Genomic DNA, 19958 nt, shown 5'->3' on the forward strand with positions numbered 1-19958 from the left:
GGATCCGGGATGGCTCAACGCAAGAAGTTAACTAACCTCCAGATGAGCTTCAATGCCATACAACTCTCCTTCCGTGGCCTCCAACTGCTCTTAAATGCAAGTCAAACTAAATGCATGCTCTTCAACCGATTGCTACCAGCACCTGCCCGCCTGTCCAGCGCTTCTGACTTAGAATATGTGGACATCTACAAATACCTAGGTGTCTGGTTAGACTAAACTCTCCTTCCAGACTCACAATAAGCATCTCCAATCCAAAATTAAATCTAGAATCGGCTTCCAATTCCGCAACAAAGCATCCTTCACTCTGCTGCCAAACATACTCTTGTAAAACTGACTATCCTACCGATCCTTGACTTTGGCGATGTCATTTGCAAAATAGCCTCCATCACTCTACTCAGCAAATTGGATGCAGTCTATCACAGTGCCATCCATTTTGTCACCAAAGCCCCATATACTACCCACCACTGCGACCTGTATGCTCTCGTCGGCTGGCCCTCACTTCATATTCATCGCAAAACCCACTGGCTCCAGGTCATCTATAAGTCTTTGCCAGGTAAAGCCCCACCTTATCTCAGCTCACAGGTCACCATAGCAGCACCCACCTGTAGCACGTGCTCCAGCAGGTATATTTCACTGGTCACCCCCAAAGCCAATTCTTCCTTTGGCCGCCTTTCCTTCCAGTTCTCTGCTGCCAATGACTGGAACGAATTGCAAAAATCACTGAAGCTGGAGTCTCATATCTCCCTCACTAACTTTAAGCATCAACTGTCAGAGCAGCTCACAGATCACTGCACCTGTACATAGCCCATCTGTTAATACCCCATCCAGCTACCTCATCCCCATACTGTTATTAATTTTAATTTTTTTGCTCCTTTGCACCCCAGTATCTCTACTTGCACATTCAGCTTCTACACATCTATCACTCCAGTCTCTATCACTCCAGTGTTTATTGCTAAATTGTAATTATTTCACCAGTATGGCCTATTTATTGCCTTACCTCCCTTATCTTAATTAATTTGCACACACTGTATATAGACTCTTTTTTCTATTGTGTTATGGACTGTATGTTTTGTTTATTCCATGTGTAACTCTGTGTTGTTGTTTGTGTCGCACTGCTTTGCTTTATCTTGGCCAGGTCGCAGTTGTAAATGAGAACTTGTTCTCAACTAGCCTACCTGGTTAAATAAAGGTGAAATAAATCAATAAAATCAGCTCTGCTAAACACGCGCACACTCTCTCTCTCTCTCTCTCTCTCTCTCTCTCTCTCTCTCTCTCTCTCTCTCTGTCTCTCTCTCTGTCTCTCTCTCTGTCTCTCTCCCTCTGTCTCTCTCCCTCTCTCTCTCTCTCTCACCTGGTTGTTTCTGTCGTGGTTTGGGCAGGTTGGTAACACAGGTGTGAGGACACATGAGGACGTTACAGGGGTGCAGCCCCCCCTCCAGGTACAGCTGTTTGGTCTCAGACAGGTGTAGACCCCCAAGGGGGGTTTTAGGGAGGGTGTTGGCTGGAACTAACCCCAGGCAGAACACACCCACACCATGGATACTGTCTATCGCCTGTCAATTAAACACACAAGCACACACACACACAGACGGATGGACGGACACACACACACACACACACACACACACACACACACACACACACACACACACACACACACACACACACACACACACACACACACACACACACACACACACACACACACACACACACACACACACACACACACACAGTGGAAGATACAAGAGATCATGAAAAACCTCTAACAATTTCCCAGGTGCAAGGTAGAAAAAAGTAGTTTGAATTGACTCTAAATAAAATACACTGTTTCGCTTATTCACACATTTTGTCTGGTCTGGTTGCATTATGGTTGTACTGTGGTTGTGCTGAGGTAGCGTTACCTGCATTAAGTTCGTACTGTGGTCGTGTTGCGGTACTGTTACCTGTATTATGGTCGTACGGTAGGGTGATGTTGTGGTGGTGTTACCTGTATTATGGTCATACTGTAGGGTGATGTTGTGGTGGTGTTACCTGTATTATGGTCATACTGTAGGGTGATGTTGTGGTGGTGATACCTGTATTATGGTCATACTGTAGGGTGATGTTGTGGTGGTGTTACCTGTATTATGGTCATGTTGTGGTGGTGTTACCTGTATTATGGTCATACTGTAGGGTGATGTTGTGGTGGTGATACCTGTATTATGGTCATACTGTGGTCATGTTGCGGTACTGTTACCTGTATTATGGTCGTACGGTAGGGTGATGTTGTGGTGGTGTTACCTGTATTATGGTCATACTGAAGGGTGATGTTGTGGTGGTGATACCTGTATTATGGTCATACTGTAGGGTGATGTTGTGGTGGTGTTACCTGTATTATGGTCATGTTGTGGTGGTGTTACCTGTATTATGGTCATACTGTAGGGTGATGTTGTGGTGGTGTTACCTGTATTATGGTCATACTGTAGGGTGATGTTGTGGTGGTGTTACCTGTATTATGGTCATACTGTAGGGTGATGTTGTGGTGGTGATACCTGTATTATGGTCATACTGTGGTCGTGTTGCGGTACTGTTACCTGTATTATGGTCGTACGGTAAGGTGATGTTGTGGTGGTGTTACCTGTATTATGGTCATACTGTAGGGTGATGTTGTGGTGGTGATACCTGTATTATGGTCGTACGGTAAGGTGATGTTGCGGTACTGTTACCTGTATTATGGTCGTACGGTAGGGTGATGTTGTGGTGGTGTTACCTGTATTATGGTCATACTGTAGGGTGATGTTGTGGTGGTGTTACCTGTATTATGGTCATACTGTAGGGTGATGTTGTGGTGGTGTTACCTGTATTATGGTCGTACTGTAGGGTGATGTTGTGGTGGTGATACCTGTATTATGGTCATACAGTAAGGGGATGTTGTGGTGATGATACCTGTATTATGGTCATACTGTAGGGTGATGTTGTGGTGGTGATACCTGTATTATGGTCATACTGTAGGGTGATGTTGTGGTGATGATACCTGTATTATGGTCGTACTGTAGGGTGATGTTGTGGTGGTGATACCTGTATTATGGTCATACTGTAGGGTGATGTTGTGGTGGTGTTACCTGTATTATGGTCATACTGTAGGGTGATGTTGTGGTGGTGTTACCTGTATTATGGTCATACTGTAGGGTGATGTTGTGGTGGTGATACCTGTATTATGGTCATACTGTAGGGTGATGTTGTGGTGGTGATACCTGTATTATGGTCATACTGTAGGGTGATGTTGTGGTGGTGTTACCTGTATTATGGTCATACTGTAGGGTGATGTTGTGGTGGTGATACCTGTATTATGGTCATACAGTAAGGGGATGTTGTGGTGGTGATACCTGTATTATGGTCATACTGTAGGGTGATGTTGTGGTGGTGATACCTGTATTATGGTCATACTGTAGGGTGATGTTGTGGTGGTGATACCTGTATTATGGTCATACTGTAGGGTGATGTTGTGGTGGTGATACCTGTATTATGGTCATACTGTAGGGTGATGTTGTGGTGGTGTTACCTGTATTATGGTCGTACGGTAGGGTGATGTTGTGGTGGTGTTACCTGTATTATGGTCGTACTGTAGGGTGATGTTGTGGTGGTGATACCTGTATTATGGTCATACTGTAGGGTGATGTTGTGGTGGTGTTACCTGTATTATGGTCGTACGGTAGGGTGATGTTGTGGTGGTGTTACCTGTATTATGGTCGTACTGTAGGGTGATGTTGTGGTGGTGATACCTGTATTATGGTCATACTGTAGGGTGATGTTGTGGTGGTGTTACCTGTATTAAGGTCGTACTGTAGGGTGATGTTGCGGTACTGTTACCTGTATTATGGTCATACTGTAGGGTGATGTTGTGGTGGTGTTACCTGTATTATGGTCGTACTGTAGGGTGATGTTGTGGTGGTGTTACCTGTATTATGGTCATACTGTAGGGTGATGTTGTGGTGGTGTTACCTGTATTATGGTCATACTGTAGGGTGATGTTGTGGTGGTGTTACCTGTATTATGGTCATACTGTAGGGTGATGTTGTGGTAGTGTTACCTGTATTATGGTCATACTGTAGGGTGATGTTGTGGTGGTGATACCTGTATTATGGTCATACTGTAGGGTGATGTTGTGGTGGTGATACCTGTATTATGGTCATACTGTAGGGGGATGTTGTGGTGGTGTTACCTGTATTATGGTCATACTGTAGGGTGATGTTGTGGTGGTGATACCTGTATTATGGTCGTACGGTAAGGTGATGTTGTGGTGGTGTTACCTGTATTATGGTCATACAGTAAGGGGATGTTGTGGTGATGATACCTGTATTATGGTCATACTGTAGGGTGATGTTGTGGTGGTGATACCTGTATTATGGTCATACTGTAGGGTGATGTTGTGGTGGTGATACCTGTATTATGGTCATACAGTAAGGGGATGTTGTGGTAGTGATACCTGTATTATGGTCGTACTGTAGGGTGATGTTGTGGTGGTGATACCTGTATTATGGTCGACGGTAAGGTGATGTTGTGGTGGTGTTACCTGTATTATGGTCATACTGTAGGGTGATGTTGTGGTGGTGTTACCTGTATTATGGTCATACTGTAGGGTGATGTCGTGGTGGTGTTACCTGTATTATGGTCGTACGGTAAGGTGATGTTGTGGTGGTGTTACCTGTATTATGGTCGTACTGTAGGGTGATGTTGTGGTGGTGATACCTGTATTATGGTCATACTGTAGGGTGATGTTGTGGTGGTGTTACCTGTATTATGGTCATACTGTAGGGTGATGTTGTGGTGGTGATACCTGTATTATGGTCGTACTGTAGGGTGATGTTGTGGTGGTGATACCTGTATTATGGTCGTACGGTAAGGTGATGTTGTGGTGGTGTTACCTGTATTAAGTTCGTACTGTGGTCGTGTTGCGGTACTGTTACCTGTATTATGGTCGTACGGTAGGGTGATGTTGTGGTGGTGTTACCTGTATTATGGTCATACTGTAGGGTGATGTTGTGGTGGTGTTACCTGTATTATGGTCATACTGTAGGGTGATGTTGTGGTGGTGATACCTGTATTATGGTCATACTGTAGGGTGATGTTGTGGTGGTGTTACCTGTATTATGGTCATGTTGTGGTGGTGTTACCTGTATTATGGTCATACTGTAGGGTGATGTTGTGGTGGTGATACCTGTATTATGGTCATACTGTGGTCATGTTGCGGTACTGTTACCTGTATTATGGTCGTACGGTAGGGTGATGTTGTGGTGGTGTTACCTGTATTATGGTCATACTGAAGGGTGATGTTGTGGTGGTGATACCTGTATTATGGTCATACTGTAGGGTGATGTTGTGGTGGTGTTACCTGTATTATGGTCATGTTGTGGTGGTGTTACCTGTATTATGGTCATACTGTAGGGTGATGTTGTGGTGGTGTTACCTGTATTATGGTCATACTGTAGGGTGATGTTGTGGTGGTGTTACCTGTATTATGGTCATACTGTAGGGTGATGTTGTGGTGGTGATACCTGTATTATGGTCATACTGTGGTCGTGTTGCGGTACTGTTACCTGTATTATGGTCGTACGGTAAGGTGATGTTGTGGTGGTGTTACCTGTATTATGGTCATACTGTAGGGTGATGTTGTGGTGGTGATACCTGTATTATGGTCGTACGGTAAGGTGATGTTGCGGTACTGTTACCTGTATTATGGTCGTACGGTAGGGTGATGTTGTGGTGGTGTTACCTGTATTATGGTCATACTGTAGGGTGATGTTGTGGTGGTGTTACCTGTATTATGGTCATACTGTAGGGTGATGTTGTGGTGGTGATACCTGTATTATGGTCGTACGGTAGGGTGATGTTGTGGTGGTGTTACCTGTATTATGGTCATACAGTAAGGGGATGTTGTGGTGATGATACCTGTATTATGGTCATACTGTAGGGTGATGTTGTGGTGGTGATACCTGTATTATGGTCATACTGTAGGGTGATGTTGTGGTGATGATACCTGTATTATGGTCGTACTGTAGGGTGATGTTGTGGTGGTGATACCTGTATTATGGTCATACTGTAGGGTGATGTTGTGGTGGTGTTACCTGTATTATGGTCATACTGTAGGGTGATGTTGTGGTAGTGTTACCTGTATTATGGTCATACTGTAGGGTGATGTTGTGGTGGTGATACCTGTATTATGGTCATACTGTAGGGTGATGTTGTGGTGGTGATACCTGTATTATGGTCATACTGTAGGGGGATGTTGTGGTGGTGTTACCTGTATTATGGTCATACTGTAGGGTGATGTTGTGGTGGTGATACCTGTATTATGGTCGTACAGTAAGGGGATGTTGTGGTGATGATACCTGTATTATGGTCATACTGTAGGGTGATGTTGTGGTGGTGATACCTGTATTATGGTCATACTGTAGGGTGATGTTGTGGTGATGATACCTGTATTATGGTCGTACTGTAGGGTGATGTTGTGGTGGTGATACCTGTATTATGGTCATACTGTAGGGTGATGTTGTGGTGGTGTTACCTGTATTATGGTCGTACGGTAGGGTGATGTTGTGGTGGTGTTACCTGTATTATGGTCGTACTGTAGGGTGATGTTGTGGTGGTGATACCTGTATTATGGTCATACTGTAGGGTGATGTTGTGGTGGTGTTACCTGTATTATGGTCGTACGGTAGGGTGATGTTGTGGTGGTGTTACCTGTATTATGGTCGTACTGTAGGGTGATGTTGTGGTGGTGATACCTGTATTATGGTCATACTGTAGGGTGATGTTGTGGTGGTGTTACCTGTATTAAGGTCGTACTGTAGGGTGATGTTGCGGTACTGTTACCTGTATTATGGTCATACTGTAGGGTGATGTTGTGGTGGTGTTACCTGTATTATGGTCATACTGTAGGGTGATGTTGTGGTGGTGTTACCTGTATTATGGTCATACTGTAGGGTGATGTTGTGGTGGTGTTACCTGTATTATGGTCATACTGTAGGGTGATGTTGTGGTGGTGTTACCTGTATTATGGTCATACTGTAGGGTGATGTTGTGGTAGTGTTACCTGTATTATGGTCATACTGTAGGGTGATGTTGTGGTGGTGATACCTGTATTATGGTCATACTGTAGGGTGATGTTGTGGTGGTGATACCTGTATTATGGTCATACTGTAGGGGGATGTTGTGGTGGTGTTACCTGTATTATGGTCATACTGTAGGGTGATGTTGTGGTGGTGATACCTGTATTATGGTCGTACGGTAAGGTGATGTTGTTGTGGTGTTACCTGTATTATGGTCATACAGTAAGGGGTGTTGTGGTGATGATACCTGTATTATGGTCATACTGTAGGGTGATGTTGTGGTAGTGTTACCTGTATTATGGTCATACTGTAGGGTGATGTTGTGGTGGTGATACCTGTATTATGGTCATACAGTAAGGGGATGTTGTGGTGGTGATACCTGTATTATGGTCGTACTGTAGGGTGATGTTGTGGTGGTGATACCTGTATTATGGTCGTACGGTAAGGTGATGTTGTGGTGGTGTTACCTGTATTATGGTCATACTGTAGGGTGATGTTGTGGTGGTGTTACCTGTATTATGGTCATACTGTAGGGTGATGTTGTGGTGGTGTTACCTGTATTATGGTCGTACGGTAAGGTGATGTTGTGGTGGTGTTACCTGTATTATGGTCGTACTGTAGGGTGATGTTGTGGTGGTGATACCTGTATTATGGTCATACTGTAGGGTGATGTTGTGGTGGTGTTACCTGTATTATGGTCATACTGTAGGGTGATGTTGTGGTGGTGATACCTGTATTATGGTCGTACTGTAGGGTGATGTTGTGGTGGTGTTACCTGTATTATGGTCGTACGGTAAGGTGATGTTGTGGTGGTGTTACCTGTATTAAGTTCGTACTGTAGGGTGATGTTGTGGTGGTGTTACCTGTATTATGGTCATACTGTAGGGTGATGTTGTGGTGGTGTTACCTGTATTATGGTCGTACTGTAGGGTGATGTTGTGGTGGTGATACCTGTATTATGGTCGTACTGTAGGTGATGTTGTGGTGGTGATACCTGTATTATGGTCGTACTGTAGGGTGATGTTGTGGTGGTGATACCTGTATTATGGTCGTACTGTAGGGTGATGTTGTGGTAGTGATACCTGTATTATGGTCATACTGTAAGGTGATGTTGTGGTGGTGATACCTGTATTATGGTCATACTGTAAGGTGATGTTGTGGTGGTGATACCTGTATTATGGTCATACTGTAGGGTGATGTTGTGGTGGTGATACCTGTATTATGGTCATACTGTAGGGTGATGTTGTGGTAGTGATACCTGTATTATGGTCATACTGTAAGGTGATGTTGTGGTGGTGATACCTGTATTATGGTCGTACTGTAGGGTGATGTTGTGGTAGTGATACCTGTATTATGGTCATACTGTAAGGTGATGTTGTGGTAGTGATACCTGTATTATGGTCATACTGTAAGGTGATGTTGTGGTGGTGATACCTGTATTATGGTCGTACTGTAGGGTGATGTTGTGGTGGTGATACCTGTATTATGGTCATACTGTAGGGTGATGTTGTGGTGGTGTTACCTGTATTAAGTTCGTACTGTAGGGTGATGTTGTGGTGGTGATACCTGTATTATGGTCATACTGTAGGGTGATGTTGTGGTGGTGATACCTGTATTATGGTCATACTGTAGGGTGATGTTGTGGTAGTGATACCTGTATTATGGTCATACTGTAAGGTGATGTTGTGGTGGTGATACCTGTATTATGGTCATACTGTAAGGTGATGTTGTGGTGGTGATACCTGTATTATGGTCATACAGTAAGGGGATGTTGTGGTGGTGTTACCTGTATTAAGTTCGTACTGTAGGGTGATGTTGTGGTGGTGATACCTGTATTATGGTCGTACTGTAGGGTGATGTTGTGGTGGTGATACCTGTATTATGGTCATACTGTAGGGTGATGTTGTGGTAGTGATACCTGTATTATGGTCATACTGTAAGGTGATGTTGTGGTGGTGATACCTGTATTATGGTCATACAGTAAGGGGATGTTGTGGTGGTGATACCTGTATTATGGTCATACAGTAAGGGGATGTTGTGGTGGTGATACCTGTATTATGGTCATACAGTAAGGGGATGTTGTGGTGGTGATACCTGTATTATGGTCGTACTGTAGGGTGATGTTGTGGTAGTGATACCTGTATTATGGTCATACTGTAAGGTGATGTTGTGGTGGTGATACCTGTATTATGGTCGTACTGTAGGGTGATGTTGTGGTAGTGATACCTGTATTATGGTCATACTGTAAGGTGATGTTGTGGTGGTGATACCTGTATTATGGTCATACTGTAGGGTGATGTTGTGGTGGTGATACCTGTATTATGGTCATACTGTAGGGTGATGTTGTGGTGGTGATACCTGTATTATGGTCATACTGTAGGGTGATGTTGTGGTGGTGATACCTGTATTATGGTCATACTGTAAGGTGATGTTGTGGTGGTGATACCTGTATTATGGTCATACTGTAGGGTGATGTTGTGGTGGTGATACCTGTATTATGGTCATACAGTAAGGGGATGTTGTGGTGGTGATACCTGTATTATGGTCATACTGTAGGGTGATGTTGTGGTGGTGATACCTGTATTATGGTCATACAGTAAGGGGATGTTGTGGTGGTGTTACCTGTATTAAGTTCGTACTGTAGGGTGATGTTGTGGTGGTGATACCTGTATTATGGTCGTACTGTAGGGTGATGTTGTGGTGGTGATACCTGTATTATGGTCATACTGTAGGGTGATGTTGTGGTAGTGATACCTGTATTATGGTCATACTGTAAGGTGATGTTGTGGTGGTGATACCTGTATTATGGTCATACAGTAAGGGGATGTTGTGGTGGTGATACCTGTATTATGGTCATACAGTAAGGTGATGTTGTGGTGGTGATACCTGTATTATGGTCATACAGTAAGGTGATGTTGTGGTGGTGATACCTGTATTATGGTCATACAGTAGGGTGATGTTGTGGTGGTGATACCTGTATTATGGTCATACAGTAAGGTGATGTTGTGGTGGTGATACCTGTATTATGGTCATACAGTAAGGTGATGTTGTGGTGGTGATACCTGTATTATGGTCATACAGTAAGGTGATGTTGTGGTGGTGATACCTGTATTATGGTCATACTGTATTTGATGTTGTGGTAGTGATACCTGTATTATGGTCATACAGTAGGGTGATGTTGTGGTGGTGATACCTGTATTATGGTCATACAGTAAGGTGATGTTGTGGTGGTGATACCTGTATTATGGTCATACTGTAGGGTGATGTTGTGGTGGTGATACCTGTATTATGGTCATACTGTAGGGTGATGTTGTGGTGGTGATACCTGTATTATGGTCATACTGTAGGGTGATGTTGTGGTGGTGATACCTGTATTATGGTCATACTGTAGGGTGATGTTGTGGTGGTGATACCTGTATTATGGTCATACTGTAGGGTGATGTTGTGGTGGTGTTACCTGTATTATGGTCGTACGGTAAGGGTGATGTTGTGGTAGTGATACCTGTATTATGGTCATACTGTAGGGTGATGTTGTGGTAGTGATACCTGTATTATGGTCATACTGTAAGGTGATGTTGTGGTGGTGATACCTGTATTATGGTCGTACTGTAGGGTGATGTTGTGGTGGTGTTACCTGTATTATGGTCGTACTGTAGGGTGATGTTGTGGTGGTGATACCTGTATTATGGTCATACTGTAAGGTGATGTTGTGGTGGTGATACCTGTATTATGGTCATACAGTAAGGGGATGTTGTGGTGGTGATACCTGTATTATGGTCATACAGTAGGGTGATGTTGTGGTGGTGATACCTGTATTATGGTCGTACTGTAGGGTGATGTTGTGGTGGTGATACCTGTATTATGGTCATACTGTAAGGTGATGTTGTGGTGGTGTTACCTGTATTATGGTCATACTGTAAGGTGATGTTGTGGTGGTGATACCTGTATTATGGTCATACAGTAAGGGGATGTTGTGGTGGTGATACCTGTATTATGGTCATACAGTAAGGTGATGTTGTGGTGGTGATACCTGTATTATGGTCATACAGTAAGGGGATGTTGTGGTAGTGATACCTGTATTATGGTCATACAGTAAGGGGATGTTGTGGTAGTGATACCTGTATTATGGTCATACAGTAAGGTGATGTTGTGGTGGTGATACCTGTATTATGGTCGTACTGTAGGGTGATGTTGTGGTAGTGATACCTGTATTATGGTCATACAGTAAGGGGATGTTGTGGTGGTGATACCTGTATTATGGTCATACAGTAAGGGGATGTTGTGGTGGTGATACCTGAAGAACGCGGCTCATCCACTGGAAGCTGTCCTCCTCAGTAGAGTCTGGTCTCTGCTCTGCTACCACCACGATACGCTCATCATGCAGCACGGTCACACTGAACACTGCTATCCTGGAGGGAGGGAGGGAGGGAGGGAGGGAGGGAGGGAGGGAGGGAGGCAGGCAGGCAGGCAGGCAGGCAGGCAGGCAGGCAGGCAGGCAGACAGATGGTTAGGGTAGTATCAGTATGTTCTCTAACTGACATTTTTTACATGGAGAGTACAGTGAGTACAGACAGAGAATAGTATTCCCTATGTAGTTGTCTTTGTCCAAAACAATACTGCACGGTTGCATACCTCCCTCTGTAGATGAATTTCATTGGCTCCACGGCCAGTGCGGTGGCTATGATGTCATCAGCATTATGTCTGCGTCCGCTGACCACAATGAGGCCGTCCATCTTGCCGGAGATAAACACCAGACCACCGGGACCCACGAAGCCCAGCAGCCCCGTACGGACAAACGCATACTCACTGACCAGACCTCCACCGGATGCTACTGGAAACACCTACACACACACACACACACACACACACACACACACACACACACACACACACACACACACACACACACACACACACACACACACACACACACACACACACACACACACACACACACACACACACACACACACACACACACACACACACACACACACATATTGTGTCATGAACATACACCCACACCAATGTTGTACATGCTATACACACAGTACAAATGGCCATTATATGTAAGTTACACACACAAACCCTACTGTCCTCACCTCAAAGGTGTTCTTGGTCATGCCTGTCAGTCCGTAGTACGATGTTCCCGTGGCAACGGAACACACGCACAACTCCCCGATCTCATCTGTCTTACACAGGAGAGGCACACCGTCTGGCTTCACCACACACACCAGGGCTGGAGACAGAACACACACACTGCACAACTGGAGCTGAAGAAGAGAGCAGGCCTAACCACACACCCACACACACACACCCCTACCTCCAGGCATGACAGTGCCCACATCCTGCACAGTGAGGACTGACAGGCGTTCCTCCGTGTCGACACGGACCACACTGTAACTCAGACCCTGCATGGAGAGAACCCCTCGGCCTGGTGGCTGGCTACTGTCCTCCACTGGCCTGGATCAGAGAGAGAGACAGATATAAAGGACTGATCTCACTGATGATGATGATGATGGTAGTGTCCCCTCAGCCACTTAACTTTGACAGAATCATTTTCCAAACCAACAAAATATTAAGCCTGTTACTCTAGGATCGACCAAGAATGAATGCTGCTGCTGATGATGGTGTGCGTGTGTGTTTGTGTGCTTAGTCAGGGGATAGTGTAGACGGAGCCTACCTTCTGATGGCAACAGTCAGTGCCTCGGGGGAGCTGGCACAGGGACAGATGACCTCTGACCTTAAGCCTTTACTCTGGAACACGTTGAGGAAGGCATCACAGGACGAGATAGACCCTGGAGAAGGAAAGGACAGAAGGAAAGGACAGAAGGAAAGAGAGGACTAAGAGAAAAATAGAGAGGACTAAGACAAAAATAGAGAGGACTAAGAGAAAAATAGAGAGGACTAAGAGAAAAATAGAGAGGACTAAGAGAAAAATAGAGAGGACTAAGAGAAAAATAGAGAGGACTAAGAGAAAAATAGAGAGGACTAAGAGAAAAATATCTCCATAGATAGGAAGTGAGAGTTACAAGGGTTAGATCCGTCGGCGACCAGCAGCATCCGGAGGGAACTCAGGCTGATGTCCTTCTGCTCTCTGTGGGCCACCAGAGCCCAGTGCATGTCCCTGGACTTTACACACGCTACCTTGGCTGGAGAGAAACACACAGTGTCGACATCAGTGTTAACGCAAAGATCAAATACTTCCTGAATGATTGACAAATGACTTAATAACAATATCTTGTAGATTGACATATGAATTTACTATTGAGTGGTTGATTGACAGGTGGGTGTGTCTGACCTTTAAAGTGATAGACCTTTTGTATCCAGGACAACGGGTTAACCTTCATCAGAGAGTAGGGAACGCTGATCACATGCATCATATTCATCACGCTCTGGAGATAGGACATACACATAACCTTTAACCTCTAACCCTTAATCATACTTTCCCTGACAACCTGACCTGTAGCAGCAGGTCTTACCGTGAGGATGCCGTGCCACAGTCCCACGTCCTTCTTAAAGTCTAGAACATTCACTATGGTCTCCGCTGCAGAGAGAGAGGGGAGACGGGTTAGGAGGGAGTGGGGGAGCAAGAGAGGGAGGGAGACAAAGAGAGAGACAGACATCAAGAGATCACTGAAGCGAAATAAAGCGTTAGAGAGATTACCTGGCAGAGTATGTTTGTGTTTGTTTGTGTGTGTGTGTGAGAGCGAGAGTGTTGTGTGTGTAGAGTGTGTGTCTTACAGTACCTTCTGTGTAGCCACAGGACTGTGTGAGGGCTTGGCAGTGAGTCAGCAGAGCGATCCTCATCACCGTGACTCCCAGAACACTTCCATCCTTACAGGTCTTGTACTGGGGGGGATAGAGAGAGAGAGAGATAGAGACAGAGACAGAGACGGAGACAGAGACAGAGACAGAGACAGAGACAGAGACAGAGACAGAGACAGAGACAGAGACAGAGACAGAGAGAGACAGAGACAGAGACAGAGACAGAGACAGAGACAGAGACAGAGACAGAGACAGAGACAGAGACAGAGACAGAGACAGAGACAGAGACAGAGACAGAGACAGAGACAGAGACAGAGAAAGAGACAGAGACAGAGACAGAGACAGAGACAGAGACAGAGACAGAGAGAGACAGAGACAGAGACAGAGACAGAGACAGAGACAGAGACAGAGAAAGAGACAGAGAGGGAGACAGAAAGAGAGAGAGACAGAGAGAGAGAGAGAGAGAGAGAGAGAGAGAGAGAGAGAGAGAGAGAGAGAGAGAGAGAGAGAGAGAGAGAGAGAGAGAGAGAGAGAGAGAGAGAGAGAGAGAGAGAGAGAGAGAGAGAGAGAGAGAGAGACAGAGAGACAGAGAGAGAGAGCGAGACAGAGACAGAGATAGTGAGAGACAGAGAGAGAGGGTGAGGGAGAGGGAGAGATAGAGAGAGGGGTGAGCAAGAACAAATACAGAAAGATAGAGAGAGAGACAGAGACAGCGAGAGAGAGAGAGAGAGAGAGAGAGAGAGAGAGAGAGAGAGAGAGAGAGAGAGAGAGAGAGAGAGAGACAGAGAGAGTGAGAGACAGAGAGAGAGGGAGAGGGAGAGATAGAGAGAGGGGCGAGAGAGAACAAATACAGAAAGATAGAGAGGGAGAGAGAGTGTTAAAGCAGTGGTATGGTGTAGAGTAACAAACGCATACATTAAAACCCCTTAGGGTTCTGCTCAAGCAATTTGGATTGATTTACATTACAAGCTCTCTTTGTAATGGAAATGTAATGAATGTATTACCTCTATATATGCTGTGTCGCTGTTTGCATCTTTGATGTGAGGGAACCAGTCTCTGGGAGGCTTGGAGAGATGCTTCGACTCAGTCACAAACCACAGCAGCTTAGGCCATCCTAGAGAGACAGAGAATCAGTTGGCTGCATTCATACACTGTTGAGGAACTAGATTACGAGAACACATTTTCATGCACACACACATACACTTACCCCTGAACTGTGGTATCTCTCCTGTAGCACTCTTGGGCAGGCCTTTATGGCAGGCATCACTGGTCAGCGCCACGGTAACCCCACAGCTACCCAATAGGAAGCCGATCTGCTGGCTGCCAGCATCCTATTGGACAAGACAGACATGCTCAGGTCCAACACAAACACTCCTATACGTGCTTGAATGTGCTTATTGCTTATACAACACAACAAACAGTATGCGAATGAAACAAGGTGTTCCCCAAGGGCTCTGTGCTTGGACTATTCATTTTTCCCCACACCCAGATTTATGTAGACGTGCCTTGCGTGTCAGGGGCACCTCTATGGGTACAGGGACCACCTCAGCCAGCAGGCAGCCATAGAAGGCCACCATGAAGGCCACCGGGTCATTATTAGGAAACACTAGCGCCACCTGGGGGATCGGAGGAACATAGGCAGGGAGAAAATATTACAATCCTTCTTGTGCTTAATTCGGATATCCATTATTAATATCATAACTAGTAAAAGTATTGGAGGGATGGATCTTCTACATGTACTCACCCTGTCCCCCGGTCGCACCATGGGCTCCTGCTTGCTGCCCAGCTTGTGTAGGATGTTAAAGGCCAGCTTGACACTTCGAGACCATAACTTCCCTATGGACAGAACACAGGGCTGAGTGAGTGTGTGTGTGGCGTGACTGTGTGGCTGTGTGTGTGTGTGTGTATTTGTGCCACAGGAGGTTGGTGGGACCTTAATTGGGAAGGATGGGCTCGTAGTAATGGCTGGAGAGGAATCAGTGGAATGGTATCAAATACATCAAACATATGGTTTCCATGGTTTCCATGTGTTTGATGCCATTCCATTTAATCCATTTCAGCCATTATTGAGTCCTCTTCCCCTCACCAGCCTCCTTTGATGTGTGTAGTTACCGTATGTGAGTACATATAGAGGTTTGCCAGTGGTGTCCAGGCTGGTGAGACAGGGGGCTTTAGGGCTAATGGTGCCCCAGCGTTGGAGAGCTGCCTCCAGGGAAGGGGGCCAGTTAGTCACCACCCCCAGAGCCTCTCCTCTCACTGCCAACATCTCTGCCCCCTCCGGACGGCGCTGCTTGGGGTCTGGCTGCTGGACTACAGAGACAGAGACTTTTATTCTGAAACTTGCATGTAAAACAATTAAACACACTAGAGATGAATGCAGAAACCTTCACTAACCTTTCACTAAATATGAAGACAGAGAAGATAGCTAGATAGCTAGACAACTAGATTTAAATATGTATGTATTTATTTATTTATTCAATGTATTGATTTATTTATTCATATTTATTCAGCTCCTACCTTCTAGAAGTTCTTCAAAGTCATCAACGAAGAACTCTCTGAGTGGAGGTCTACGAGGCATTTTCAGAGTGTTCACTAGCTGCTGGATCTTAGCAGACACACGACTGCTGACCGGGACACCGTCTCCAGTCTCCATGCGTTCAGCGTTGCCGTATTTCTGTGTGTTTCGGGCGATGGTTCCTATGTGGCGCTCTGAGTTGGGGTGGGGGTGGGAGTGGGAGTGGGAGGAGTCAGATGAGTAGCCAGTTACATCAGGAGGAGTAGAGTGTTTCTCTATAGAGAGAGAGAGAAAAAGAAAGGGCGAGAGCGAGAGAGAGAGAGAGAGAGAGAGAGAGAGAGAGAGAGAGAGAGAGAGAGAGAGAGAGGGAGAGGAGGGAGGGAGAGAGAGAGAGAGAGAAAAGAGAGAGAGAGAAAAGGAGAGAGAGAGAGAGTGGGAGAGAGAGAGAGAGAGAGCGGGAGAGAGAGAGAGAGAGTAAGAGAGCGGGAGAGAGAGAGAGAGAGTAAGAGAAGCGGGAGAGAGAGAGAGAGAGAGAGAGGGAGAGAGAGAGAGAGAGAGAGAGAGAGAGAGGGAGAGAGAGAGAGAGTGGGAGAGAGAGTGAGAGGAGGGGGCAAGACAGAGAGAGAGAGAGAGAGAGAGAGAGAGAGAGAGAGAGAGAGAGGGGCAAGAGAGAGAGAGGGGGGGCAAGAGAGAGAGAGAGAGGGGCAAGAGAGAGTGGTATGGTATATATATATAAAAAGGGCTGTGTAAGTGTGTGTGCATGTGTGTGTGAGCACATGTGTGTGTGAGCGCATTTGTGTGTGAGAGCATGTGTGTGTGAGAGCATGTGTGTGTGAGAGCATGTGTGTGTGAGCACATGTGTGTGTTAGCGCATGTGTGTGTGAGCGCATGTGTGTGTGAGCGCATGTGTGTGTGAGCGTACTGACCGTCAGACTCCAGTGGTGGAGGCCACAGCATATCAGAACCGAACTCACAGGATCTTCTGAGAGAGCCTCCGTTCTCCGCCACGCCCAGAGCTGGCTTACGCTTCAGAGACAGGTGTCCGATAGCTGCAGACACACACATACAGATGTGAACTCATACACACACAATGTTACACAAATAAGAAAAGTGAAGTTGTACTCACCGTGGTGTGTTTGTGAGTGGTGAGCTGACACGTGGTGTGACTGGGTCAGGTGTGTGTGTGTGTGTGTGAGGTGAGGGTGTGCCAGGTGTGGGTGTGAGAGGTGTGTGTGTGCGAGCGAGTCGGCCAGTCGTCCTGCGTTGCCGCTGCCACCGCTCTGAGTGGACGAGGAGGACGAGGAGGTGGAGCCTAGGTGGGCTGGACCTAAGTGGGCGGGGCGAGTCATCCAGTGTTCCATCCCTGGCATGTCATCGCCTGGCCCCGCCTCTTCCTCCGAGCCCGACGACGAGTCTGAGCACAGTGGGGACAGTCCTAGTGAGGGTCAGTAACCTTCATACAACCTTCATACATCATAACTACAACCTATCATAGCTAAGCAAAACACAACCTAACCCCAACTCTATCTGACCCTGAAGACAGGCCTAGTGACGGTCAGTAGCCTTCATACAACCTTCATACAACATAAATACATGGCATAACATATCATTAACGTTACTACAACCTTAATAGAACTTAACTGTATAAGAGAATGAGGACAGGCCTAGTGAGAGTTAGTAACCTTTATACAACCTTCATACAGCATAACACTGACATAATCATATCATAACCTGATGTGTGTGTGTGTGTCTCACCTGGGGGTGTGTAGGCATCCATGGATGTCTGTACCACCAGTGATCGTCGTTTGGAGGGCATGGGCACTGCCACCTTGCTCTCCACATGTCTGGCTAACACCGCCTGCACTGCCTCACTGTGGACATCTGGGGGTGAAATGGTGTTGGAGAGAGAAGGAATTGTGTTAGTCAATTTCATTAATACACTTCTATCTATATGTTGACTAATGAAAGAACAATCTAAAGTTGAGTCTACCAACAGTTTCAATGACTCTGGTCTAAGGTGAGGTTCGGTACTGTAGGTACGGCGTGTGTGTGTTTGTGTGTACCTGAACGATAGCGTTCATCGCGTGTTCCAGAAGAACGCCGTCTGTGGAAGCGAGCGGCAGACGGGGGGGCGAAGAAGGGGCGGTGGGACATACCCTCCATACCTACACACACACGCACACACACACACACGCACGCACGCACGCACGCACGCACGCACGCACACACACACACACACACACAGAGAAGAGAGCACAAACACAGAAAAGCACACACACACACAGAGAAAAGCACACACACACAGAGAAAAGCACACACACACACACAGAGAAAAGCACACAAAAACAATTCAAAAAGAGTCAAAAAGATACAGTCCAAGCCACAGACAGAGATACAAAAATCACCAAGCATTCTCAGTGTGGAAGGTGCTTTCAGCATATTGAATATGCTGCTACATTGAGTGTATTGGGGGTACTACAGAGTGAGAGAGCCACGGTTTAAAGAAGGAAGGTTAAACCCACTGGGACTAGAATAGATGTGCTGCACAGTGTTCTACTAGAGGACAGACTGTGTATTAATGTACCTCCAGGATGAGGAACGTACGGCCTGATCAGCTTAGACCGCTTCTTCTCATAACCCTTCTGTGTGATGTCACCTGGCAGAGAGAGTGGGGCGATAGAGAGAGAGAGAGAGAGAGAGAGAGGGGAGGGAGTGAGTGAGAGAAAGAGGGATGGGGGAGTGAGTGAGTGAGAGAGAGAAAGAGAGAGGGATGGGGAGGGAGTGAGTGAGTGAGAGAGAGAAAGAGGGATGGGGAGGGAGGGAGTGAGTGAGAGAGAGGGATGGGGGAGGGAGTGAGTGAGTGAGAGAGAGAAAGAGGGATGGGGAGGGAGGGAGTGAGTGAGAGAGAGAGATGGGGGAGGGAGTGAGTGAGTGAGTGAGTGAGTGAGTGAGTGAGTGAGTGAGTGAGTGAGTGAGTGAGTGAGTGAGTGAGTGGTGAGAGAGTGAGAGAGAGAGAGAGAGAGAGAGAGAGAGAGAGAGAGAGAGAGAGAGAGAGAGAGAGAGAAAGAGGGATGGGGGAGGGAGAGAGGGAGAGAGAGATGGAGGAGAGAGAGAGAGAGAGAGATGGGGGAGTAAGTGAGTGAGTGAGAGAGAGAGAGAGAAAGAAAGAGAGAGAGATGGGGGAGGGAGTGTGAGAGAGAGAGATGAGAGAGAGAGAGAGAGAGAGAGAGAGAGAGAGAGAGAGAGAGAGAGAGAGAGAGAGAGATGGGGAGTGAGTGAGTGAGAGATTGAAAGAGAGAGGAATGGGGAGGGAGTGAGAGAGAGAGAGAAAGAGAGAGGATGGGGGGAGGGAGTGAGAGAGAGAGAGGTTGTTTTGAGTGTAAGAGTATCTGTTTTTTTACAAGGCTTCAGAACACAGAACCTGCCCTTTTAGTGTGTGTGTGTGTGTGTGTGTGTGTGTGTGTGTGTGTGTGTGTGTGTGTGTGTGTGTGTGTGTGTGTGTGTGTGTGTGTGTGTGTGTGTGTGTGTGTGTGTGTGTGTGTGTGTGTGTGTGTGTGTGTGTGTGTGTGAGAGAGGGACAGATA

The 19958-nt window shown here is 46.2% G+C and overlaps 1 protein-coding gene across 3 annotated transcripts in view; it reads right to left on the reverse strand.

Annotated features, from left to right (window-relative positions):
- Positions 1–19958, reverse strand: part of LOC118382505 (disco-interacting protein 2 homolog C) — a 56629-nt gene that overhangs the window by 20282 nt on the left and 16389 nt on the right. For 2 of the 3 annotated variants that reach the window (XM_052501905.1, XM_052501903.1), the window contains exons 2-22: positions 18959–19030; positions 18438–18539; positions 18130–18255; positions 17501–17809; positions 17301–17423; positions 16377–16568; positions 15972–16169; positions 15604–15695; positions 15365–15475; positions 15067–15190; positions 14864–14973; positions 13841–13943; positions 13574–13638; positions 13393–13486; positions 13124–13243; positions 12775–12889; positions 12415–12554; positions 12194–12330; positions 11724–11932; positions 11386–11500; positions 1352–1553 (exon numbers count right to left, since the gene is read on the reverse strand). In XM_052501905.1, coding sequence (XP_052357865.1) covers positions 1352–1553; positions 11386–11500; positions 11724–11932; positions 12194–12330; positions 12415–12554; positions 12775–12889; positions 13124–13243; positions 13393–13486; positions 13574–13638; positions 13841–13943; positions 14864–14973; positions 15067–15190; positions 15365–15475; positions 15604–15695; positions 15972–16169; positions 16377–16568; positions 17301–17423; positions 17501–17809; positions 18130–18255; positions 18438–18539; positions 18959–19030 — 2859 coding nt within the window. The remainder of the gene's footprint in view (positions 1–1351; positions 1554–11385; positions 11501–11723; positions 11933–12193; positions 12331–12414; positions 12555–12774; positions 12890–13123; positions 13244–13392; positions 13487–13573; positions 13639–13840; positions 13944–14863; positions 14974–15066; positions 15191–15364; positions 15476–15603; positions 15696–15971; positions 16170–16376; positions 16569–17300; positions 17424–17500; positions 17810–18129; positions 18256–18437; positions 18540–18958; positions 19031–19958) is intronic. The other variant, XM_052501907.1, reaches the window with a different exon arrangement.

Source organism: Oncorhynchus keta, chromosome 4 (genome assembly GCF_023373465.1).
Source record: "Oncorhynchus keta strain PuntledgeMale-10-30-2019 chromosome 4, Oket_V2, whole genome shotgun sequence".
In the NCBI taxonomy this organism is placed as follows: Eukaryota; Metazoa; Chordata; class Actinopteri; order Salmoniformes; family Salmonidae; genus Oncorhynchus; species Oncorhynchus keta.